At 48.2% G+C, this 26,473-nt stretch overlaps 1 protein-coding gene across 2 annotated transcripts in view; it reads left to right on the forward strand.

Moving 5' to 3' along the window:
• The window catches only part of STARD7 (StAR related lipid transfer domain containing 7), a 39,684-nt gene extending 16,448 nt beyond the window's left edge, over window positions 1–23,236 (forward strand). For both annotated transcript variants that reach the window (XM_024110474.3, XM_005279226.4), the window contains 7 exons: window positions 3,976–4,178; window positions 4,546–4,595; window positions 7,061–7,171; window positions 7,285–7,367; window positions 9,736–9,835; window positions 12,356–12,440; window positions 21,016–23,236. In XM_024110474.3, coding sequence (XP_023966242.2) covers window positions 3,976–4,178; window positions 4,546–4,595; window positions 7,061–7,171; window positions 7,285–7,367; window positions 9,736–9,835; window positions 12,356–12,440; window positions 21,016–21,209 — 826 coding nt within the window. In that variant the 3' untranslated portion in view covers window positions 21,210–23,236. The remainder of the gene's footprint in view (window positions 1–3,975; window positions 4,179–4,545; window positions 4,596–7,060; window positions 7,172–7,284; window positions 7,368–9,735; window positions 9,836–12,355; window positions 12,441–21,015) is intronic.
• Window positions 23,237–26,473: the final 3,237 nt, after the last annotated feature.

Here is a 26,473-nt window from a genome sequence, read left to right on the forward strand (position 1 = left end):
GCCTCTCACGGAGGAGTAGTTATTAAGTCGGTGTAGCAGGTGCATTACATCAGCGGGAGCGACATTTTAGTGTAAACACTTACAGAGTTAGGCCAACATAAGCTGCCTTGCAACGACCTAGCTCTGTAATGTTTCAGTAATCAGTTTGGCTGTTAGTTACTGAACAACCCAAGTACTTAACTCTGGAACTACATCGGTCATGTACAGGGCTATTGCTTGAAAAGTGTGGTGGTGGTATGGGGCAGATTGTGATGTGGGAAGCAGGGAGCCATCAAATTCTGATCTGCTATTTTAGCTTCATGTCTCTGATCATTGTACAGGTTCATGTGTAATTTTGCAAACAAATCCATCCTCTAAAATAGGATGTGGAGACAAATCCAAAATATATATAAAAAATTGTCAAGTGTGGGTGTGACAGGTTGTCACCCCTGAGGTGCAATCTAGGAGCCCGTGGGAACAGCTGTGCCCCTTAACCTTCCAGCTGGGCTGGCACTCTCACACTGCTCCGCTTGTGATTCAGCCAGCCTCTCCAGGCCCTGTTATCACCCAGCACGACAGCAGGTGGCACCACACACCCAACTGAGATACCTGAATGCTTTATCTAAGCCACTCAAGGACAGACAGACAAGACAGCAGCCATTTCTCAGCTCCCCAGCCTTGCACCCTTGCTGGACTATAAACCCAGTATTATACCACCTTGCACTGCACAGGGATCAGTACAATGCAAGCTCATTAATATAGTTTGCTTTCCCCTCACTGTGGGGAAGATATGCACAACATGTCTGTGTTAACCAAGCTGAGATTTTCCCAGGAACTTAATTTAAAAACACACTGGTTGTGATAAAATATAAAACAAGTTTATTAACTACAGAGAGATGAATTTTAAGTGATAGCAAACAGATCAAAGCAGATTACCTAGCGAATAAACAAAAATGAACTGAGCCTGACATAGTAGATTGATAGGATTTGAATTAGTTTCTCAGCCTGATACAAGCAGGCCTGCAGATTCTTAAGGCACAGACTGCAGTTGCTGTGCAGCCTGGGTTCCCCATCCCGGTCCAAGTCCTTTGTCTTTCAGAACATCTTTCAGGTGTTGAGTTATGGGGGAGTGAAGACAAATCATGATGTCACTCCCCACTTTATATAATCTCATCATCTGGCGGGAACCCTTTGTTTCAAGCTAAGCTTCCAGCCCAGTTTGTGGAAGAATACAAGTACCAAAATGGAGCTCAGTATCATGTGGTCTGGTCACATGTCCTTGCGTGCCCTGCTCAGTCACAGCAGCCATTACTTATAGGCCGGCTGAAACATTCACCGAAAGGCTCAGCTCTTCCATGGTCCATTGTCTTTGTTGATGAGCCATCAGCACTGTCCAGCTTCTTCATTGTTGTACCTGAAAGGCTAACTGGGGGTGTTTTCACTTACCTAGCAAAACTATAACTTCACATACAGTCCAACAGGATTTTAATGTTCAACAGGTCAAGAATGATACCTGACAAGGCATACTTTGTACAAGGTGCTACATGATTATATCATCATTGTATTACTATGGTGAATGTGGGGTGCAGTGTCACAGTGGGGATTAGTTCTTTGCTGCACTGTGGGATCTTATGGGGTCTCCGTTTTTACAAGGCTAAACATCATACTAATAGAACAGGCACAATCTGTCCTAGATTTTCTTGGGCAGCTACACTTCTCTGGCTTAGTGAGCACCCTGGCCCTAGTTCAGAGCTGCAAGTGTCATCATTAGGAACGGGTTAGTCCCGAAGTTTCACCTTGTTCCAAAGAGCTTCTTTCCCTTGGCAAGTCTTTTTCCTTTAGCAATTCATCCCTTGCACACAAGCAATCTAGGTTTCAGAGTAGCAGCCGTGTTAGTCTGTATCCGCAAAAAGAACAGGAGTACTTGTGGCACCTTAGAGACTAACAAATTTATTAGAGCATAAGCTTTCGTGGACTACAGCCCACTTCTTCGGATGCATATAGAAGTGGGCTGTAGTCCACGAAAGCTTATGCTCTAATAAATTTGTTAGTCTCTAAGGTGCCACAAGTACTCCTGTTCTTCTTTTTACAAGCAATCTATTCTATCATCCGTTTACTAGGGATAACTGCTGGCTACCTCTGCTGTTACCTGGGGTTTTCAGAACCTGGAGTGAAATAGTTAAGTTATCCCTGTTGGGGGAAGTGTTAGGAATAAATCAATCAGAGGCGTTTAGATTCAAGCTTTTCAGTCTCAGTTGTTTATTTGTCCCCTCCTCCCATTCTGATTAGCAGAAACTGGCAGCTAGCTATGACCTTGCTTCTGAATACCTGTCTCCAAATTAACCCTCAACTATGCAGTGGTCTATTTCATTAATTCAGGGTGGCTGAATGCGTATAATATGGTTGCAATTAGCTTAATCACATTCTGGGCTATATAAACCCTCAAATCCAGGGCAACACTGTAGCTTTTTACTGGAAGCTTCATTTACAAGAGCTGAATGATCCATTTGAGCTCCCAGTGAAGTCTGACTTCCACCTCTGAACTTTTGAACCATCTCTGTAGATGATATAGGGGTTCTCACCCTGCTTGAGGGACTAAAAATGCGTAGAGCAGAGGTGGGCAAACTACGGCCCGTGGGCCACATCCGGCCCTCGGGCCCCTCCTTGCCCGGCTCCTGGCCCAGGAGGCTAGCCTCCAGCCCCTCCCCTGCTGTTTCCCCCTCCCCCGCAGCCTCAGCTCACTGCGCTGCCGGCACAATGCTCTGGGCAGTGGGGCTGAGAGCTCCTGGGGCAGTGCAGCTGCAGAGCCCGGCCTGACCCGGTCTCTGTGCTGTGCAGTGGCGTGGCTGACTCCAGCCGGCCGGTGCTAGCGCCGCCAGCCACCAGTGCTCCAGGCAACGCGGTAAGGGGGTGGGGTGGGGTTGGATAAATGGCAGGGGAGTTTGGGGGAGTGGTCGGGGCAGGGCTGTGGATGGGGGCAGGGCAGTCAGAGGGCAGGGAAGGGGGATTGAATGGGGGCAGGGGTACCGGGGGAAAGTCGGGGGTTGGGGTGGCGGGGGACAGTCAGGACAGGGAGAAGGGGTGGTTGGATGGGGCAGGGGTCCCAGGTTGGGGGGAGCAGTCAAGAATGAGAGGAGTGGTTGGCTGGAACAATGCGGGGCAGTCAGGGGTAGGGGTTACGGGGGTGTGTCAGGGGACAGAGAGCGGGTGTGTGTGGATGGGGCAGGGGTCCCGGGGGGCGCGCGTCAGGGGACAGGGAGTGGGGTGTGTGTCCTGGGTGGGGGGGCAGCTGGGGGGCAGAAGTCCGGGGTCGGATGGACTGGGCCACGCCTGGCTGTTTGAGGAGGCATAGCCGGCCCTCCATACAATTTCCGAAACCCGATGCGGCCCTCAGGCCAAATAGTTTGGCAGCTTCCCCCCCCCGCCCCCCCCCGGCGTAGAGAATGCTAGGAAATACTGCTTGCTGAGTCTATTCTTCTCGAGGAGAAAGTGTTTCTGATCTTGTGGAAAGCTTCAGTCCATCTGTACAAGGACCAGGCTCCTTTGCAGTTGCCTCCCCCTCCACGGGCAGTTTGGCTTCCTAAGGAGCAGTGCTGGCATTAATGGCTGCCCCACTGTGCCCCCTTTTCCCTTCTCTCCTCCCCGAGAAAAGATCTTTGCAATCCCCCTCAATGCTTTCACTTGGATTCCTGCCGAGCCTAGCGGGCAGAATGAAGAGCCCTTACCAGAGAGAAGGAAAGAGTATGCAGTGGAGCTGCTGTCCCATTCCCGGCCTGGCTTCTGAGTTTTGTTTCCTTGGCCAGGGAGTGTGGGGCCCATTGCTGGCACCTTTGGGGAATCCTATTGTAACATGGCTGCTGCTGGGATAAATGAAGCCAGAAAATGCTTTGCTGGCCTCGTAGGCTGTGTATGTAGCAAAATACTAGGTGGTCCTGGCCTCTTCTGTAGCAGGGCCTTGGCACTGACTAGCATAGTTTTCCTCTGTTCCCACCCCAGGTCTGCAGAGGAGATGAAGCACATGGAGGAAGTATCCAGGCTGTTCCCTGGCAGCGGGGGAGAGCACCAGAAGCTGGGTCCCAAAACCCATGTAGATATAACAGCCACTCGCGAGGAGCATCCCTGGGAGATGGTGATGGACAAGAAACACTTCAAGCTGTGGAGGCGTCCAATAGAAGGGACCCACCTGTATCAGTACAGAGGTAATTCCTCCATCCCCCTTGCCTAACCATGTGTGTTGTCAGTCGCGGTATGATGCCTGTTCAGACGCTGCACGGTGTGCCTGGCTCTCAAATGCTGAGCAAAAATTCAGCGTGGCCTGTCCTAAAACCTACTTCCTTCTTCCTCTCCTGACATCCTGCTGCTCCCTCTCCCAGCTTCTCACTGGAATTCTCTATCCTCCCCCATATTGTTCCTCTTTCCGGTCACGGCCTCTCCTCCCCTCTGTAGTGTGATTCCAGCCCTGATAGCAGCTTATGGAAAAGACCTTTCCCATGTGATCCCACTGAACCGAGATACAAACTGGCTTATACCTGTGGTCTCAAGACTCTTTGTTTCCCTTTATTGCAGTGTTTGGGACATATACAGATGTGACTCCCAGGCAGTTCTTCAATGTGCAGGTGAGTGTTTCTGGGCCCATCTCTCTAATTCTAGGATGCATGATGTGTTGGAAATGAAATACAACTCTCTACCCACAGCACTTAACATACCATCCGCATAGGAGGGCAGAGAAGTGGCAGCCACTCCATGCAGGTCCCAGGGCTTTCTTCTTTGTGATGCCCACCGGGGGATGACTTGCTCTGTATTAACAATCCACCTGTAGTGCACTTGGCAGTGGGCCTATTTGGCTTTACAGATGTATACAGCTTCTGCTCACCTCCTGTTAGCTTTATGCCCTGCCTGGCTGGTAATCTCTTTAGGATCTGTCGTTAAGTAAATCCCTCGTATGAACCTCATGCTCCCTCTTCACATTTATTACCTGGTATGTCTCTTCTGGTGAATCAAAAATACTTGGCAAAATAGAGCTGCTTAAACTAGTTGAGACTCTATTTTCCTTCATGGTAGCCATCCTGGTCCAGCAGAAAGGGCATGGCATTTGAATTCCAGAGACATGGAATTCTGGATAAAAGATACTTTTCCATGTAATGCATAATTAGACTATGAAACCTGCTGCCATAGGCTGTTGAGGCCAGAAACTCAGCAAGATTCAAAAAAGGATTGGACGTTTTATATGGCTAGCAAGAATATCCAGAGTTGCAATTGTTAATGCTGCCAAACCCGTCCTTAAACCCACACTGCTCTCATATCCCACCTCACTGCTGGCACAACCTAGTATTAGAGAAATAAGGTGAGGGAAGTAATAGCTTTTTTTGGACCAACTTCTGTTGATGAAAAAGACACGCTTTTGAGCTGCACAGAGCTCTTTAGGTCTGGGAAAGGTACAAAGTGAAGTTACCCGAGGTTACATTGACTTACAGCTACCACAGTAATTAAACTGCTTTTGCAAGTCCACGCTACGCTCCTTGTGTCGGCAGTGCGCATCTTCACCAGGAGCGCTTGCACCGATTTAACTATCAGTGTGGGGCATTGTGGAACAGCTTCTGAAAGGCAGCAACAATCGATGCAAGCAACTCAGTTTCTACACTGGCACTGCATCGACTGAGGCCATTTCCACACTTACAAGCGTTCAGCAGCACAGCTGTACCGATGCAGCTGTGTGCTGTAAGGGCGCTCGTGTAGCTGCATTATGCCGATGGGAGAGAGCTCTCCCGTCAACGTAATAAAAGCAGCTCAATGAACGGCAGTAACCATGTCAGCGGGAGAGCATCCAGAGGAGCTGTGAAATTGACAAGACAGCCAACAGCCGATGTGTTCATAACCACATGACCGCAACAGCAAACGGGCTGTTGAAAAATGCTGCAAAATACTGTCAGAAGACCATGGGAATACTGAGACACAAAATAATGCATTATGGGACGTTGAGCCCACACCCATGATGAGCTGCGATCCACTCCACCTTCCCACAAGTCCTAGCTGCAGAAGGTGGTGAGCAGCACAGTGCGAGAGCGCCAAGTGTGGACTTGCTCTGCCGACAGAGGGAGTGTAGTGGGAATGTGCAATAACAATGTTGTTTAAAACACTTTTTGATCGTAGACATAAGTTTTGTTGACAACACTCTGTAGTGTAGACAAGGCCTTAGATTGACGTAAACTGTCTTACATCGACCTAACTAGTGTAGACCAGGGATTAGTGTCACAGCTAAATACAGGGTGGGACAGATTGTTTAGCATAAGTAGTTAACACAGATTGTAAGAAACAATTCAAAGTGAAGTGGCCTGTTAACACCTCTGCACTCTCAGAACAAAAGGGGCCAGGCGGGTGGGGGAGTGGGGTTAGTGGTTTACAGCTTGTTGTAAAAAACCATAAATCCAATATATGTCTTCAGACTGTGATTTTTTTAATGTCTAGTTAAGTTATGAATTTAAGATCCCAAGCTTGTATTTTGAAGGCGTTGTGCAGGTTTTCTTTGAGGACAAGGACTGAGAGGTGAGATATGGAGTGATCATTTTGTGAAAAGTATTTGTCTACAAGTGATGCAGTGGTTTTTGTTTACCATTTTTCTGTGAGAGTGGAATGAGAGTGGGTCACCAAGAAGATTCTAGTATTTGCCTACAACTTTTTCTGTGTGATGGTCTCTCGTAGGCCTCTAAAGTCTGCCTCTAGGGCCTTCTATCCCCGGTCCCCCTCGAAAGCATCTGCTTCCCAAAGCAACATTATAGAGGGGAAAAGCTATAAAGTCCTGTGTCGCTGCTGCAGTAGCCATCCCCGCCACTGTGTGTGTCTTCCCAGCAAGAGTATCTTAGGGGTCATAACTTCCTGTAATACTGCCTGGCTCCCAAAAGCAGTGTTTATTTTTGGTGGGTAGAGCTTGGCTTTTCCACAGTATAAGGAACTGCTCATTTGTCTGCCTTTATAAGGTGGGGAAGAGGGGTACCTCCTCCAGCCATAACCTCGACGATACAAGAAACGTGCTACAGCTTCACCCCATGACACAATTGTCATGTGTTCTTCCCTTGTTCTGTAGCTGGACACTGAGTACAGGAAGAAATGGGATTCACTGGTCATCAAACTGGATGTGGTTGAGAGAGACCTGACCACTGGCTCGGAGGTGGTTCACTGGGTAACTCACTTCCCGGTGAGTGTTCCTTTCTCCTCCCTCCCTCTCTCACCTCCCCCTCCCCCCCCCTTGCTTTCTTATGGCCTGTCTGGTGTTAGAAGGGACTGATTTGCATGTTTTTGTTCCTTTAGTACCCAATGTATTCACGGGACTACGTTTATGTTCGGCGGTACAACGTGGACCGGGAAAACAATCTGATGGTGCTGGTGTCACGGTATGGATCACTGATGCAATCTAGCTATTCCTGCCACACCTAGCGCCATAGTGTGAGGATGGGGTTGTCCTTAGACTCACTGTCACTCTGACAAAGATAGCATTGGCATTGTTTCTTTTGTAGGCCTTGCTCCTTTGCCATGCTTTTACCTGGGTCAGTAATTTGTTATAGTTGCTGCCAGCCATGCCTATAAATCATTGTTTGTCTGACACTTCCCAGTATAAGACGTTGTTTTCAAATTTGCTGTGCTGGGTGTCTGCCTCAGAAACCGTGCTGGTTCAGCTGTTTCTGAGAATGAGGCTTGGGAAAAACATTTTTTAGTATTAAATTCTGATGACCTGTTCTTTGAAAAGCTCTTGTGCTCCCGCATCTTTGAAGAGGGACTTGAAATTTGGCAGGAAGGGTGGACTTTATATCAGGGATGTGCCTTTTCCGGAGCCTGTGAAAATCTGCCCTAATTTGGCCACGTTGTAACTCTTTGAAAAATCTTAGTTCACACATGCTCAGTAGAGAGAGACTTCTTTTGATTTTTTTGGTAAGCTAAAATCTCTGAAGATTTGATGTGCACTGCGCATGCTCCAGCATCTCTAGCTTGTAGTGCTGACCAGGCTCTGCGTGTGCCATCTCCACAGTATGACTAAGCAATACCCGGTAGCCCTGGGCTGAAGGGAGTGAAGCTGGACTTCCCCTGTTATTGGCAGCTTTGTGCCAGGGTAGGGCTGGGCACCAGAATTGAGAGCAAGGAGTGTCTCTCTCCTGAGCTTTCAATGACCCTCATGCCAGCACCCAGGCAGTGTGAAGGAGTAAGCCACATGACGCAAATGTGGTGTGGAGAGGGGAAGAGCTGGACCTGGGGGGTGAGGGAAGTAGGCTGGAGCAAGAAGCTTTGAAGTGGAGGTGAGGAACAGACTGGGACTGGAGGCTGGCACAGGGGTGGGGACTGGGACTGCAGGGAGGAGACTGAATGAGAAGTCCAGGGAGGGGGACTGTGAGCCAGTGGGAATGAGAAATATGTGGGGGGTGAGGAGGGACTGGAGGCTGTAGAGCGGGGAGAAGATGGGCCTGGGGAGAGCTGAATAGCTGCGCAAGGGGACTGGGGATAGAGTCTGGAGGAGGTGAGGAGAATAGACCAAGACAAGGAGCCATGGGTAAGGACATGCCTGGGAGGGGGACAGTGCAGAAAGGTTCAAACTTGGGTGCAGGGCAGGGAATGGGCAGAAGAGTGTTTCCATTAGAGCCTCAGTGCAGCCTTAATTCAGTCTCTTATGCTTTATGCCCTAGCATATAGTCTCTAACTACATGGCTCTGTACCATCCTGCCTTTATACAGCGCTGTTGATGTTTGCTGCATAGACTGTCAAACATGGTCTCTGCCCTGAGGTACGTCCAATCTAGGTTTGATGGCAGACAAGGGCATGGGAGTGAGGGAAGTTTAGATAGTTACAGATCAAGAGGTCACTCTTCGTTTTGCACTGTGTGCATCGTGTTCCACTTCTTCGTTATGTTGGTGTGGGGGAGCTTGTTTGGAGGAAGTGGGCTTTGACGAGATAGTTGAAGAGGAGTGAGAAGGTCCTTCCAGGCTTAGGAGAGAGTGAGTGTGATGCTTGTGGGAGGAGAGCATGAAGGAAGCTGGAACTGACTGAGCACAAGGCCCAAGCATGGTGCTTGGATTCTGCTATGGCTGTGCAAGCCTTCTGCCCAGCAGTCCATGGACGCCTCTGCTCTGCTGGCTGAAGGATGAGCGATGTTCTTGATCCAGTAGTGGAGGAAAGATTGAGAGCTTCACAGGGGAATGTGGCTCCAAAATTGGAAAGGCCGGAGCTTCTCAGGTCCCTTGTCAGAAGCCCTTCTGTCATATCTAGCGTGGTGAGGAAGAGCTCAGTGTCTGGATACCACTGGGTTAGGAGAGAATACTGGAGAGGGCTGTCTGGTGTGTTACATATGTAGTGATACCTGGTTCATATATACACAGACACTATTTTAAAATGCCTTATCAATGGCAGGGGAGGCAGGGTGGATAATAGGGCAGGTCAGTTTGCTGTTCTTCCACAGACTGCCTGTGTGAACTTGGGCAAGTCACTTCATGTCCCTGCCTCAGTTTCCCCATTAGTAAAATGGGGATGATATTGCCCTCTTTTGTAAAACGCTGTGAGTTAGGTATTACTATAAATGGCCTGTTGGAGCCTCTCTAAATGACTGCAAAATGTCAAGAGGCTGTCTGAGAATAGCTTGGGTTCTCACCATTGTGGAGAGTCTATATTTTATCATATGTGAGACTAGTACAGGCTGTCAGCATCTGTCAGACCCAGGTCTGAAGCTAACCTCAGGAGAGGTTATAAATACCCTTTCCCATCTTGCATATATTCCAGAGCGGTGGAGCACCCAGGCATCCCAGAAGATCCCGAGTTCGTGCGGGTCCGAACCTATGAATCGCAGATGGTTATCCGACCACACAAGACGTTTGATGAGGTGAGTTCCTGGCCAGTCTGGAAAACCAGGGGAACAGTCGCCTGTTGTTAAGGCCTCCCCAGTGGAACCCGAGTCAGGACAGTAGCTCTTCTGAAAGGTGGTAACTGAATGTGCTGTCTAAAGCTCTGTGGTCTGCAGCAGCTGCACCAGGGATACCAGCTCTAAGTATCAAGGGGAAAGCTGTGTGGATTCGCCTAGCCCTAATGACAAGAAACCACTCTGACGGGACCCAGGATTGTGAGGCCCTGCACAATTGCCTGCTTTTAGCATAAGGAAGTCTTGTCTGTGCTCCCTGAAACCACCAGCCTCTGGCAGCACAAGTACAGCCTTCTGGACCCCGCAAGCCTTGTGCTGTATGTACAGGTAGCAATAGGCACGCACCAACCCGAGTGCTCCAAGTGTTCCCTGCAGTGTCCAGCCACTTATCCACTGGACACTCTCCGAATTCCCAAAGCAACAGGACACACCAGCTTGTCAGATTCAACTCGGGGCCACCTCTTAGCTTAACACCGCAGGACTGAGTTATATTTATAGTGAAAACAAGAATAAAGGACAGAGAATCAAGTGATACTGAGTAAAAATTTTTGGGAAATGGTTACATATAAAAATATTCTTTCTGAAGACTAAACTTAATAAGTTACTGTCTTGTCTAAAGAAGCTTTTCACCCAAATTTCTCTCCAGCTTTTTCAGCTAAGCCTAGCTGAGATCCCACTTTCATGAAGCAAATTTGCTGTGCACTTATGCTGGACTCTAGTATCAGAGGGGTAGCCGTGTTCTTCACTTGCATCTGAAGAAGTGAGGTTCTTACCCGCGAAAGCTTATGCTCCCAATACTTCTGTTAGTCTCAAAGGTGCCACAGGACCCTCTGTTGCTTTATGCTGGAATCTGTCACCTAGAAAGTGTCGTCTTTGTCCCCCAAATATAGTAGAACAAACCTGTGATATGCACCTATAGATAGTGTGTGTTCTCTCTCTCTCTCTCTCTCTCTCTGTTAGTTTCTTTTTGACATTTCTTACAATCCTTCATTAGCATTCAGTTCAGATTGGTGATAGGTGGCTCATTGTGAAACATACAATTCTTAATTTGCATTTAAGCAGACAGGTAAACATCTCTTGTCTGACAGAAAACTTGTTTTTCACCTTTTGTTGGTGACCAGTGCCTAGCTATTTGAGAACATATTTTCAGTATATATGGATACTGTGCAAGGAGTTATGTATACATACATTTTACAATTACATTGATGACCAAAGTGACATAGGCTTTTATTACATGATGCTCTCTTGGTGAGCTACCATGTACATTCCAGACTCAAAAGATTTCTGTAACCTCCTTGCCAGTTGGCACCAAGAGATTCCTGGGTCACAGCCACAAAGCTGTGACTTCCTTGGTGTCACCTTGGTTTTGCTATTGAGCTAACTACCCAAAGTCAAAGGTGACAGCTTAGCCAAGATTTTCATAGATTCCAAGGCCAGAAGAGACCACTGTGATCATGTCCTCTGACCTGCATAACACGGGCACTTTTTCAAAGTGTTGTGTTCTGTTCTGTTACTTCTGAAAATGACTCTTTTTTTTTTTTTGGGCGCCCAAATTGAGACTCCTCCTAAGTGCTGAACACACACCCTCTGAAAATCAGGCCCCTTTAAGGAGTCTCACCCAAAATCACTAGTCACTCTTGGAAATCTTGGCCCTTGTGCTTCAACCACTTGGGAGAAGCTTTTATGTGGTCTTAGCAGAATACACAGCAGCCTAGATCTGCCCCTTAGACTCTGGCTGGTCAACCTGTGTAGCAGCTAGCTGATTGGAACCAAGATTTGAGAGTAATTCCCTCCCATTTGTATTGTATGCTCTTATTTCTGAACCCAATATCTCTAATTTTATTGCTGTTATGTGTTGTTCTAAAGGCTTCTTATCTGCTGCCTCTCTCAGATCCTCCTGCTCAGGGTTTTGTAGCGTGGTCAGGGTAAATGACACGTTTAACACTTCACAAACTATCCCTCAGCTCTCCCGGGAAGGAGCTGACTAAATATGCTGTCATCATATAGGTTCATATGGGAAAATGAAGCAACTCAAGACACTTGAAGCTGGGGTTAAATCTGATGATTTTCATACTCTGAGCCCTGTGCTTGCTTCCTCCATGTTGTCTGTTTTTGTGGATCTCCATCAAAGCCCTGCATGTCAGCGTTCTCTTGCCCCAATTGAAGAGAGACTGGAGGAGGAAAATGGTTCAGACTTAAAACATATAATGCCAATAGTATCTGCAGAGACTCTAATCAGGATTCTGATGCATTTGCTTTCAATCCTCATGCTTCCTGGTTATAAGTGGTAGCCAGGAAGAAAGTTCCCTGTGTGGTATAGTGTTGTGCAACTAAAACACCTTCCTGTGAGTCATTCAGCACAAGAGGCTGGCTGAGATGGGGGCTTTATCAGCTCCGTTTAGGTAGTGGCTTTGTAAGATCAGCCCTGGTTGCTGAGAGGTTCCTGTGACAGGTCAGGTATCACTAAACTTATTCCTCTTGCAGAACGGCTTTGATTACCTGCTGACGTACAGCGACAATCCACAGACAGTGTTCCCGCGCTACTGTGTCAGCTGGATGGTCTCTAGTGGTGAGTTGCTGGCTCTAACCCTTCGCTATGATCTAGGGATGTAAAATAGTAACCGGTTAACCAGTAAGCATTAGTCTTACCAGTTAACCCAGCCTAACCGTTAACCCCCAGCCCTTGGCGGGCCAGTGCAGCTGCGGGCCCACCGCGCCAGCCAGAACGGCCCCAGCCCTGCACGCCCCTCTCCATTTAATCGGTTAACCAGTTAGCTTTTTAAACGATACTTACATCCCTACTCTGGTTTGGGAGTCTGGCTCCTTTGAGCAGCATGAGTCCTCCGGCCTCCTTGTTTCTGGAATGAAAGCAGTGGGAGGGTGTTGTGGAGAACCTTGCCTGTGTTGGTCAGATGGACCTCCTCTTTTGGGGGATTACAGACAGACTTCAGTAAACACAAACTAGAGATCTGGCATGGGGAAGCTGGGGAATGCGTGGTGAAGAGCCTCAGACTTTTCTGTTGGTTTTTCTATCCCTGGGGGGAGGGGAGGTGCACTATGCAGGGGCCTCAATTTGAAGAGCCTTAGAAAGATAACTGTATAGGAGAGCTGCCCAGCAGTGCTGAGTCTCACTGATTTCCCTTGACCAGCAATCAAGGGGAAATGGGACTTGGGAAGCTCGTCTGTGACTTCTTGTCTGTCTGACACTTGAGGGGATTTACCTAGTTTCCCATCGTGGCCTTTGTACCTCCAATCCTTGCACTCTGGAATGGCGTTCCTTCCCCCTCGCACCAGGTGATCTGCACACCCCAGGGGCAGTTAAAGGCACACTGCCAAGGTTGAGACCCACAGACTGGAACTTGCCATTAAAAAAATCACTACTTGTAAGATCAGGAAGAAGATGAACAAACTCTCATCCCCTCTGAAACGCCTCCCAGGGTGACCCTCAGAGCACTCGAATGGGCTTGGCTCACTGGCCACTGCAGATGCACATGGTGTGTTTGTTTCCCCTCGAGAGTGGGTGAAAACACAGAAGTTGCCTGCTCCTGGGATTGGAGTGGAAGGGCTGTGCAACAGGTGACTTATCCCTGAGCGCTCTGCTCTGCTCAGAACCTCTGAGACGCAATCCATCCGTTCAGTAGCTTAATCAACCCACTGCCAATTAAGTCTTTAGTTTCCCACCCCCAGACTCTATCCACATAGGCCCAAAAGCCTGTGTAAAATGGATGCTCTAAAGCTTTGGCTCTTTCAGACCAACAGCATGAGGGAGTGCTAGAGACAAGGACCTTAGTTGAAAACACCTTGCCACCAGCTGGGTCCTGCTTACACCAGGGTCTATTAGGGCTGGTCTACACTATGCGGGGGATCGATCCAAGATACGCAACTTCAGCTACGCTATTCACGTAGCTGAAGTCGAAGTATCTTGGATCGAATTACCTGGGGTCCACACGGTGTGGGATCGACAGCTGCGGCTCCCCCGTTGACTGCGCTACCGCCACTTGCTCTGGTGGAGTTCCGGAGTCGACGGTGAGCGCATTCGGGGATCGATTGCTACCCGCCCATACGGCACCCTCAGTTTGAGAACCTCTGCTGATGTCATCTGCAGACCATGGCAGCGCATCTTCTCAGCAGCATGGGCTACAGTAAGCAGAGCAGGTCTGGCATCCACTCCCTATGGTGGCTTCCCATCAAATAGCAAGTCAAAATCAAGCTCTCAGTTCTTGCTTTCAAGCTGCTCAGTGGTCTGGGTCCAGCATATCTAACTGAGGCTAAAGCCCTGGCAGGGAAGACACTGGTCAGCAGCTTTGCATCTTGGGCACAATGGAAAACTCTTCCATGGGGTGAAGCTCTTTTGTGGAGAAGACAGAGCTTTCTCAGGGGATGGTCTGCAGCTGTGGAATGAAATCTCTCACCAGCTTAAACCTCCTCCTTCTTCCCCTCCAAGTGCCAGGTGCACTCCTCTGATCTGTACCATGGGCACACAGCTCTCCGGGGGAGAGAATGAGCCCCACATGATGCCTGTTAGTCACTTTACAATGTGCATGACTGAAAGCACTAGGATACTACAGTTATGGGGATGAGATAAGAACCTGTGTAGAAAGACTTTAAACCATTACAATTGCAAAGTCAAGCGCTCAAGTAGGGAAATGCAGAATTAAGGTTGTCCAGGAGCCCTTAATTTGGCTCCCTTGGGCATCTGCACTATAATAAAATGAGATAATGTAATTAAATACTGTTTCCCCACAGTACCCATCTCCTTCAGTTCAATGTTTCTCTTGATCCCCCTCATTCAATATATGCCCTCAGGCTTTGCTTACCACACACCATCCAAAACCTGCACTGGATGGACCCAGGACTTGGAATTTCCTCCTGGCTGTTTCTATGGTGCTCTTACTGTAGTATTTGAGTGTTTCACAAACGTTAATGAATGTGCCTTCGCCACCCCCTCGTGAGAGTAGGTGATGCTGGTATGCCCATTTTTGCAGCTGCGGCACAGAAGAAGACCAAAATTGCCAAGTGTTCACAAATTTTGGGTGCCCAGCTTGATACCTAAGGTCTGGGTGGTTTTTGTTTTGTTTTCCCCCCCAGAAATACTTAGCATTTTTATAGCCCTCTGTCTGATCAAAGAACAACTCTGCTCCACTTCCATTGTAGTTCTGCACATTTGGACCTACGTGTCTCCTAGCACCCAGAAAAGGAGGCGTAAATACACAACACCTGACTTTTGCGACATATGAGGCAGAGGTCCTACAGACAGCCTCTGTCACTACACAACCCTGATTCGTTCCCAGAGCACAAGGTCTGGGTGCTCTGGGAAAAAATAGTTTTTGGTTACATGATCACATACTATCCTAATACAGACACACAAGGGGGCAAATGAAGGTTTAGAAAAGCTATTTAGAAAAGCTGGATGAGCACAAATCCATGGGGCCGGATGCACTGCGTCCGAGGGTGCTAAAGGAGTTGGTGGATGTGATTGCAGAGCCATTGGCCATTATCTTTGAAAACTCATGGTGATCAGGGGAGGTCCTGGATGACTGGAAAAAGGCTAATGTAGTGCCCATCTTTAAAAAAAGGAAGGAGGAGGATCCAGTCAGCCTCACCTCAGTCCCTAGAAAAATCATGGAGCAGGTCCTCAAGGAATCAATTCTGAAGCACTTAGAGGAGAGGAAAGTGATCAGGAACAGTCAGCATGGATTCACCAAGGGCAAGTCATGCCTGACCAACCTGATTGCCTTCTATGAGGAGATAACTGGCTCTGTGGATGAGTGGAAAGCAGTGGATTTGTTATTCCTTGACTTTAGCAAAGCTTTTGATACGGTCTCCCACAGTATTCTTGCCAGCAAGTTAAAGAAGTATGGGCTGGATGAATGGACTATAAGGTGGATAGAAAGCTGGCTAGATCGTCTGGCTCAACGGGTAGTGATCAATGGCTCCATGTCTAGTTGGCAGCCAGTATCAAGCGGAGTGCCCAAAGGGTCAGTCCTGGGGCTGGTTTTGTTCAATATCTTCATTAATGATCTGGAGGATGGCGTGCACTGCAGCCTCAGGAAGTTTGCAAATGACACTAAACTGGGAGGAGTGGTAGATATGCTGGAGGGTAGGGTTAGGATACAGAGGAACCTAGACAAATTAAAGGATTGGGCCAAAAGAAATCTGATGAGGTTCAACGAGGACAAGTGCAGAGTCCTGCACTTAGGACGGAAGAATCCCATGCACTGCTACAGACTAGGGACCGAATGGCTAGGCAGCAGTTCTGCAGAAAAGGACCTAAGGGTTACAGTAGATGAGAAGCTGGATACGAGTCAACAGTGTGCCTTTGTTGCCAAGAAGGCTAATGGTATTTTGGGTTCTATAAGTAGGGGCATTGCCAGCAGATCGAGGGACGTGATCATTCTCCTCAATTTGGCATTGGTGAGGCCTCATTTGGAATACTGTGTCCAGTTTTGGGCCCCCCACTACAAGAAGGATGTGGAAAAATTGGAAAGAGTCCAGCAGAGGGCAACAAAAATGATTAAAGGAGCTGGGGCACATGCCTTATGAGGAGAAGCTGAGGGAACTGGGATTGTTTAGTCTGCAGAAGAGAAGAATGAGGGGGGATTTGATAGCTGCTTTCAACTACCTGAAAGGGGGTTCCAAAGAGGATGGATCTAGACTGTTCTCAGTGGTACATAAGAATGGCCGTACTGGGTCAGATCAAAGGTCCATCTAGCCCAGTATCCTGTCTACTGACAGTGGCCAATGCCAGGTGCCCCAGAGGGAGTGAACCCAACAGGCAATGATCAAGTGATCTCTCTCCTGCCATCCATCTCCACCCTCTGACAAACAGAGGCTAGGGACACCCTTCCTTACCCATCCTGGCTAATATCCATTAACGGAATTAACCTCCATGAATTTATCCAGTTCTCTTTTAAACGCTGTTATAGTCCTAGCCTTCATAACCTCCTCAGGCTAGGAGTTCCACAAGTTGACTGTGCGCTGTGTGAAGAACTTCCCTTTATTTTAAACCTGCTGCCCGTTAATTTCATTTGGTGGCCCCTAGTTCTTGTATTATGGGAACAAGTAAATAACTTTCCTTATTTACTTTCTCTAAATCACTCATGATTTTATATACCTCGATCATATCCCCCCCCCCTTAGTCTCCTCTTTTCCAAGCTGAAAAGTCCTAGCCTCTTTAACCTGTCCTCATATGGGACCCGTTCCAAACCCCTAATCATTTTAGTTGTCCTTCTCTGAACCTTTTCTTATGCCAGTATATCTTTTTTTGAGATGAGGAGACCACATCCGTATGCAGTATTCAAATGTGGGCGTACAATGAATTTATACAAGGGCAATAAGATACTCTCGGTCTTATTTTCTATCCCCTTTTTAATGATTCCTAACATCCTGTTTGCTTTTTTGACTGCCGCTGCACACTGCGTGGACGTCTTCAGAGAACTATCCACGATGATTCCAAGATCTTTTTCCTGATTCGTTGTAGCTAAATTAACCCCCATCATATTGTATGTTTAGTTGGGATTTATTTCTTTCAATGTGCATTACTTTACGTTGTCCACAATAAATTTCATTTGCCATTTTGTTGCCCAATCACTTAGTTTTGTGAGATCTTTTTGAAGTTCAACAGTCTGCTTTGGTCTTAACTATCTTGAGCACTTTAGTATCATCTGCAAACTTTGCCACCTCACTGTTTACCCCTTTCTCCAGATCATTTATGAATAAGTTGAATAGGATTGGTCCTAGGACTGACCCTTGGGGGACACCACTTGTTACCCCTCTCCATTCTGAGAATTTACCATTTATTCCTACCCTTTGTTCCCTGTCTTTTAACCAGTTCTCAGTCCATGAAAGGACCTTCCCTCTTATCCCATGACAACTTAATTTACGTAAGAGCCTTTGGTGAGGGACCTTGTCAAAGGCTTTCTGGAAATCTAAGTACACTGTCTACTGGATCCCCCTTGTCCACATGTTTGTTGACCCCTTCAAAGAACTTTAATAGATTAGTAAGACACGATTTCCCTTTACAGAAATCATGTTGACTTTTGCCCAACAATTTATGTTCTTCTATGTGTCTGACAATTTTATTCTTTACTATTGTTTCAACTAATTTGCCCGGTACTGACGTTGGACTTACCGGTCTGTAATTGCTGGGATCACCTCTAGAGCCTTTTTTAAATATTGGCGTTACATTAGCTATCTTCCAGTCATTGGGTACAGAAGCCGATTTAAAGGACAGGTTACAAACCCTAGTTAATAGTTCCGCAACTTCACATTTGAGTTCTTTCAGAACTCTTGGGTGAATGTCATCTGGTCCCGGTGACTTGTTACTCTTAAATTTATCAATTAATTCCAAAATCTCCTCTAGTGACACCTCAGTCTGTGACAATTCCTCCAATTTGTCACCTACAAAAGCCGGCTCAGGTTTGGGAATCTCCCTAACATCCTCAGCCATGAAGACTGAAGCAAAGAATCCATTTAGTTTCTCCGCAATGACTTCATTGTCTTTAAGCACTCTCTTTTGTATCTCGATCGTCCAGGGGCCCCACTGGTTGTTTAGCAGGCTTCCTGCTTCTGATGTACTTTAAAAAAACATTTTATTACCTTTTGAGTTTTTGGCTAGCCATTCTTCAAACTCCTCTTTGGCTTTTCTTATTACATTTTTACACTTAATTAGGCAGTGTTTATGTTCCTTTCTATTTACCTCACTAGGATTTGACTTCCACTTTTTAAAAGATGCCTTTTTATCTCACTGCTTTTTACATGGTGGTTAAGCCACGGTGGCTCTTTTAGTTTTTACTGTGTTGTTTTTTTTTTTTTTAGTTTGGGGTATACATTTAAGTTGGTCCTCTATTATGGTGTCTTTGAAGAGCATCCATGTAGCTTGCAGGGATTTCACTTTAGTCACTGTACCTTTTAATTTCTGTTTCACTAACCCCCTCATTTTTGCATAGTTCCCCTTTTTGAAATTAAATGTCACAGTGTTGGGCTGTTGAGGTGTTCTTCCCACCACAGGGATGTTAAACGTTATTGTATTATAGTCATTATTTCCAAGCGGTCCGGTTATAGTTACCTCTTGGACCAGCTCCTGCGCTCCACTCAGGACTAAATCGAGAGTTGCCTCTCCCTTGTGGGTTCCCGTACCAGCTGCTCCAAGAAGCAGTCATTTCAAGTATCGAGAAATTTTGTCTCTGCATTTCATCCTGAGGTGACATGTTCCCAGGCAATATGGAGATAATTGAAATCACCCACTATTATTGAGTTCTTAATTTTGATAGCCTCTCTAATTTCCCTTAGCATTTCATAGTTACTATCACTGTCCTGGTCAGATGGTCGATAATAGATCCCTAATATTATATTCTTATTAGAGCATGAAATTACTATCCATAGAGGTACAGAACGAGGAGTAATGGTTTCAAGTTGTAGTGCGGGAGGTTTAGGTTGGATATTAGGAAAAACTTTTTCACTAGGAGGCTGGTGAAGCACTGGAATGGGTTACCTAGGGAGGTGGTGGAATCTCCTTCCTTAGAGGTTTTTAAGGTCAGGCTTGACAAAGCCCTGGCTGGGATGATTTTAGCTGGGGATTGGTCCTGCTTTGAGCAGGAGTTTGGACTAGATGACCTCCTGAGGTCCCTTCTAACCCTGGTATTCTATGATTCTAAGGTTGCTTTAATTCTGTCATTTCCTAACTGTTGAGTGCTTGACTTTGCATCTTTAACATTCTTTCAGTGTAGCTTTTTTGGGAAGTAACTTCCAAATTAAAAAAAAAAAAAAAAAAAAAGGCTGAAGAAACAACTTCTCTCACTGTAGAATCAGACTGACCTGCCCATGGGCCATCAGCAGGATTCAGCCCTTTGCAAACCCAGCCCTCTCCCACTTGAGCTGGCAGAGGGGAATAGTACAATTACTACCTCTTACTCCACGTGGACCTGTGCTAAAGGGGGATGGCACTTTGCCAGTGGTTTCACAGAAATTTGCTGACAGCAGAGGAGTCTGGAGCCTGAGAACTCCATGGTTTGATACCAGTTTTTGGGGTCGTGTACTCTAGTGGCTATAGACCATTCTGTTCCTGTACCCCAGCCTGCTTGTTACCTCTCTGCTCCTTCCCACCCTCTGGTTCCCATAACCCTACCACCATTTTCTCACTCGTCTATTTCCTGGGTACCAGAAGGGGGAGCCCTCAGCAAAGGAGAGACAGGCTCCCTGCTCTAGGTTCCAGTGGCATAGCAACAGTCAGGAGGAGCAATTGCAGGGCAAGTCCAGATCAGCCCCAGGATGGAGCAGATTCACTTGGGGATGACACATAGGGGTTGTGAGGGGATGGAGCATGTTCAGTGCAGATGGAATCTAGGGTGATTTAGTGAACTTCTCAAGTCTCTAAAGTGCAAACTGAGACTTCTTCAGATGCTTGCGATTTGGCCAAATTTGGATTAATTTTTCACAGGGACAGCACAAGTCACATCCTTAACACCACAGCATCTCCAGCCAAATTTCAAGACCCTGCAGCAAAGCATGGGGGTGGCAGAGCTCCTCCATGAAATGTTTGGAAGACTGTTTTAACTAACTTCCTCCTCCGAAATGACTGAACAGTTTAGCTGAAACTTCCCAGATAAATTCAGCCGGAGGCAGACACCTGTCATGAGAAATTTCAACCCAAAGTGTTAATGTTTGGCAGATATATATGCAACTGAAAAGAAGGTCTTGTAATGGAAAGTGTTGGACAACCTTACTCTAGCTTCACATAGAACAGAATAGGAAGTGTACTGCCCCATCGAGTCCTCCTTGATTTGATGGCATCTCTGCGTACACCTTCTTGTGAGTGTTCTTGTGTGTGCTTTCCCTCGCCGCCCCGTTGGCCCTGCTGTAGAGGAGGAAACTCGGCAAGTCACCTCACCTCGCTGTCCCTCGATCAGTGTGTCAGTGATCGAGTTGGGAGTTCCTGGCTCCCACACTTATTCCTGCCTCTTAATTAGTCAGGGGGCATTGAGGTGCTTAGGTTTTGTGGGGATGGATGCTCACTTCATGTGCTACACATTGGATAGATTATTTTGTCAGCTGTTTGTGTTGAGGTCTGAGCCTGTTTCTGGAGCAGTCCAGATGTCCCCTCCCTGCACTTCCTTGGTACTCACTGTCACTGCCTTTCCTGCCAGGCATGCCAGACTTCCTGGAAAAACTGCACACAGCGGCTCTGAAAGCGAAGCGGATGGAGATCGAAGTGCGGGACTACATCTCTGCCAAACCCATTGAGAACAGCAGCAGCAGCGGCGAGGGGAAGGCGAGCATGCCTGGTGCAGAGCACAAGAGCGAAGACACCCACAGCCCTGCGCAGCTCGAGTACGCCTAAGGGCTGGCTGTGCCTCCTGCGTCAGCACTCTAGCCTCTGCTCCTGGATCCACGGAGCAGGGCCGATGGGGCGCTGTGACGTTGGTGTAGCCACTGGACCTTAGTTCAGCTGTTCTCCTTTTGACTCCAAACCCCTCCTCGCTTCTGTCTTCTGCTGCATGTGGGGAGAGGGGTCTCTCCCCTGTGTGAGCCTTGTTCCGAGCGAGGCCTGGCCATTGAAACACAACGTTGTGTAATATCCTCTCGTGCTGGTGGTTTGTTCCTGGTGAGGGGATGCCCCAGAAAAACACCTGGTCTCTGTCACAGTATGGACAACATCTCTCCCGCCTTCCCCCTCCCCTTTGAGCTAGTGTTGGGCACAGATGCCACTGGCTCCTGAAGCTCCAGGGCAGTTCAGCTCTGCAGTGTCAGGGGCGGTGTGTAGAGAACCTGAGCCGCAGGGTTGGTGTGCTGGTCTGCAGCCAGCCCCAAACGGGTCATGCGGGTGGGGGTAGGGGGGTGGGATCTGTGTTCAGTGACACTAAGTGTGTACTGCAGTGTGCCTCTGCAACATGAGGGGAGTGTTCCTCTGCTGGCCAAGTGCCTTTCACCTGGAGCTGCCCTGGCCTCAGCTAGAAGTGGAGAGCTGTGCCTGGCAGGGGTGTGGCTGTGCTCAGTGTTGCCCACCGGAACAGGATGATGCCTCCTGGGAAACCAGCACCGCTGCACCTGTCACCATATTTTTGCCTGTGGTTTCCTGGTGGGAAGAAAGAAGGACTCTTGGCTGCATTACTACCTGTGGCTCTGCAGGCTGGCGTGGGAGAGGGACTTGGTATCACTTGGGCAGGGAGCATGGATTAGGAGGCCTGGTTCAGCTGCCTTCTTATCTCAATGGCTTTTTATTTTGATTTTTCCCTGGGAGGGCACAGCTCCTGCTGCCGTGAATGCCCGTGCCACCATAACGAACAGAGGAACAGAAAACCGCTGGCAGCTGCCTCCTGTGCTGAGTTAGCCGCACCTCTGTCTGGTTGGATCAGACACGCCTGCAGTCATGGCCCCTACCCAGCTTCCCTTGTGGTGGGAGAGGGGAAGCTGTCAGAATGCAGCCAGGGTGAGGGTCACTGGCAGCACTTGCTTTGCTAGGGAAGGGTCTGGAGCAATCTAGGAAAATGGTTAAACCTTAATAATAAATGAATAAGCTCTTGTAGTAATGACCGAACTGCGTATTGGGTCAGGCTAATTGCATGTGTTCACCCCAGAGGTTCCCGTTCTGCAGTGTAGTCCTGGTTTGGATCTAGAGGAGAGACCAAGAGCACTCCCTGTCCTGTGTATTTCCTGTTACCCAGAGTGTACTTGCCAGTGTGTTTCAGCCTGGTTCTCCTTGAGATAAGCAGAGTTTGGGAGAGGGGCTTCTCTCCGTGTCCAGTCCCCACCCTGGGGGGAGGGGCACACAGTCCAAATGCTCTTCCAGGAGCCTGAAGCCTCATGTTTTAACAGCCCTAACTGCACCATCACAGGGAAGGACTCTGAATTCTCCTGTGCTGTAGTGAGCTGCTGCTTATGGCACTTGCCTAGTGGGGCTCCCCTCTCAGTGCAGGAGTTGGGGGGGCTAGGGCCAGAGCTTTCTGCCACTTCCCTTTCGGGACATACCTGGTCCCAGAGGAAACAGAATTCTGTGCTGATAGCTCCCAGTGGTCAGGTACCCCCACCCCACTCCCTTATAACATGCAGTTTGAAGTCCCATGTAGGACAGACAGCATGAGCCAGGTGGGCTCCCACGAACAGATCCTGCTGTGGTGCCAGAAAGCAACTCTTGCCACCTTCCCTTTCCTTCAAGGGCCTGGCTACCCTTGAAGTGGGTGGGAGGGGGCTCAACCCTCAGCTGAGTGCAATCGAGGGGTGCTGTGTGTTGGAGGCCTCCTGGCTCCTCAGTTCCTGTTTGTGGCCATTGGGGTCCATTAACATAGTCACTCTGGATTTGTTACAGCTTCACTCAAACCTGGCATTTTTATGAAAACGGATGTGTGAATAAACTTACACTGGGGCAAACCCCCATGGAGTCGCAGTGTCCTTTGGCTGAGAGAGGGAGTGTGGAGCTGGCGATGGGGTTGGCAGAGCAGAGCTCTCACCATGCCTCTGAGAGTAGCTGGAAGGAGTCAGTCGCCTCTGGCTCTGGCCAGCTGTTTATCAAAGGTATGCAGGGTCCAGCTGAGGGCGGGGAATGTGTCCTCCAAGGCAGGACCCATGGAGCATGGGGAACAACAGCAATTGGTGCACTGCGAAGCACCCCGCTTGCCAGGAGTTCTAGATACAGCCTCGTACGTGGATGGCACGTGTTCTTGCATGCCAAGTGGATGGTGTCAGTTCAGGGCAACTGCACTTGTATTCCCTCTCCATGATCTGGAAGGGTATCCACTCTAGGGTCCCAGCTCCCCAGCTGTCCCCTCTTGGGCAGAGACCTGCCTATCTCTCCCTCCTGAGGGGGGGTTTTCCAGCCAGCATAGTTCCCTGCCTACACTGCATTCCACAGAAAGCAAGATAGCCTCAGCAGGCCTGCATTGCTTTTCTCATCAGAGGCTGTAAACTGCAAAATTGCCACAGACAAGTTACCACCGGCTGTCTCTAAGCAAGTAGACTTATTAAGGTAAAAACATTACCAAGAAAACATGAAAAACAATAAAGAACCTATACACATGCTAATAAGCTTACTGGAGATTCTCGCCCCCCCCCACCCCCCACCCCCCGGTCTGCGCAAGGGCTCTGCTTTCCAACTCTTCTAGAAGGGTTGGGCCCCCTTGGGCAGAATGTCCTGCCCTTTTGTTGGATCAGAAAGAAGGCCTTGAGTCAGTTTAAACACAGGCTATTTATTCAAAAAATAAATCCAGGTTGAATCCTAGGACTGTAAGGGATCTCGAGAGGTCATCTAGTCCAGGGTCTGTCTCAGCCAAACGCACTGACTGGCACTCATGGTGTGAAGCAGGAGTGCTGGAGGTCCATCTTAAGCAGGCAGTGAAGCCTCATGGCTTACCCTGGAGGAAGAGTGAGACCTCTGGGGGGGTTTGGCACACTCAAGTGTTCTGCCTAGAGACTGTTCCAACACTGGGTGTGTAGCGCCAGCCCTGTGGCTCACACTGTGATACCCTCAACCCCCTTAGTTCCTGGAGCCCTGTGGATTCCCTTCCCCAGGAATTACAATCCCAGGCCCACAGCGATACATAAACTTACTGTAATATCTCACAGCACTATGGCAGGGAATTGCCATGTCTGCCACATCTTCCCCTAGGGAAGGGAATGCAACTTGGCTGATTGACCGGCATCCTAGGGGAACCCATAGGCTTACTGGACACATTTATTCCCTGGATGGTGTTTTGGCTGTGATCTTTCATCATTTCAATCATTCAGATAATAAACATTCTGGTAGCAAGCTAGCACCCATCCTTCAAAACTCTGCAGAGTTGCTTGACAGTTGTCCTGGGGAAGTTCTCTTTTTGGAACCCGAGGGGTGGAGTTCCAACACCCCCTTTGCTGCCCCCAAACCACTGGGCAGTGTGAATTAAAATGGTTGGGTTTTTTTTTTTTTAATTTAAATTAAGTTAAGGTTTTCTAAAAATAACCTGTTCAAAATGAATTTTGAATTTAATACAAAATATGTTAAGGTCTAAATTTATTATAATCTCTTAAAACATTCAAATAAAAAATAAATATGCTGAGTCCATGAGCCTCTATCAAAAACTTTGAGTTAAAGGCTGCTTTTCTAGATAAAGAATGGGGGAAAGCATCTAACTTTTAAGGTCAAGCTTTATAACTATGGCACAATAGGTCATATTCTGTATTAAGGGCTGGATCCTGGGGCAGATCCCGGGGCTGTGCTAGTGGGAACGAGAGACTGGCAACGTCATCACAGGCATTGGGACCCAGCCTCTGCCTCCAGGATACATGATGGTGTATCTCCTCAGGATTGTTCACTGAGATACATGCCTATTTTAGAGCTGCTTCCTACTTCAGCTCAGATTGGCTCAAATTATGGATATTTATGACTCCATCCACCATGGAAACTTACTTTCCCGCTCATGGAAACACACTGAAGGTTTTGTTTAATAAAAATAAATTTTACAGGCAACTTGGCACAAATCATGAGCAAAAAGTTAAGGCGTTGTCAGAACTGGGTTTATTAATCAACTGGAACCCAGCCTAGGCAGTCCTTAGGGTAGCATCGAGAACTGAAGGGTAAAGCACAGACCAGCCAAGTAAGTGAGTAAACAAGCCATAGCTCATTCCCTATTTTCTAACATACTAGAAATGTACAGTTAATAAGAATTGGTAAGTATTAAGCTATATAATTGCTTAAATACATGTATATAGTTATAGTGTGCCCTTAGAGCAAAGATGTACCAAATCTAGTGTAATGCAGTTCAGGGTCCTGGAAGCAACCAGGAGCGAGACCTGCTGCTGGCCACTTCCGGGGCGCAGCGCAGTCGGTGATGCCAGGACAGGCAGGAAGCCTGCCTCTGCACCCCCGCTATGCTGCAGACCTGAGGCGCTGGAGGTAAGTCTGCACCCCAACCCTGTGCCCCAATCCCCTGCCCTAGCCCTGACCCCCCCAAACCTAGAAACCCTTCCTGCACCTCAAACCCCTCATCCCTGGCCCCAGCCCAGAGCCTGCACCCCCAGCCCAGAGCCTGCAGTCCCCATTTCATCCCTTTCTGAAAAGCCAAAAGCTCTTCTCTGAGAGGCACCGGTGCCCTAAGGGCTATGCTGCTGCCTTCAGGCTACCTGGGATGCTACCAACCTGAACCACAAAAGTGCCTTGTGCCAGGATGGGCAGCTGGCTAGTGAAAGGACTGGGTACACTGCATGGTGGGGGTGGGGGGAGCTTTAAAAGGCAGACCTCGGGTACTCTATGGCTCAGGGGCTCCCCACAAAGCTAGCTCCAAATTCATTTCTAATAAAACTACTACAATGTCCAGGTCGCCATCTCTGGCTCATTTAACCAAAGCGCCCTGTGTTGTCCTGTGTGCCTAGGATGTTACTTGATACATTTGTCACGGCTGTGCCATGGCTACTCCAGCAGGTGGCAGAGCCACACTGCAGGTGTTTGGGGACCAGCCCACACTTCCTTGCTGCCGCAGAGGGTTTCAGGACGGCAAATGGTGCGTGAACTTTCCCAGCTCCTCTAGTCAGCGCAGAGGCCAGTGTTGCCAACTCCACGTAGCAGGAAGTCACCAGTCCAACCCGGAAAAGTTGATTCCAAAAGGAATCAAAAATGTCACTAAACAAGATTTCCAG

The sequence above is a fragment of the Chrysemys picta genome, chromosome 2 (genome assembly GCF_011386835.1).
Source record: "Chrysemys picta bellii isolate R12L10 chromosome 2, ASM1138683v2, whole genome shotgun sequence".
Taxonomy (NCBI): domain Eukaryota; kingdom Metazoa; phylum Chordata; order Testudines; family Emydidae; genus Chrysemys; species Chrysemys picta.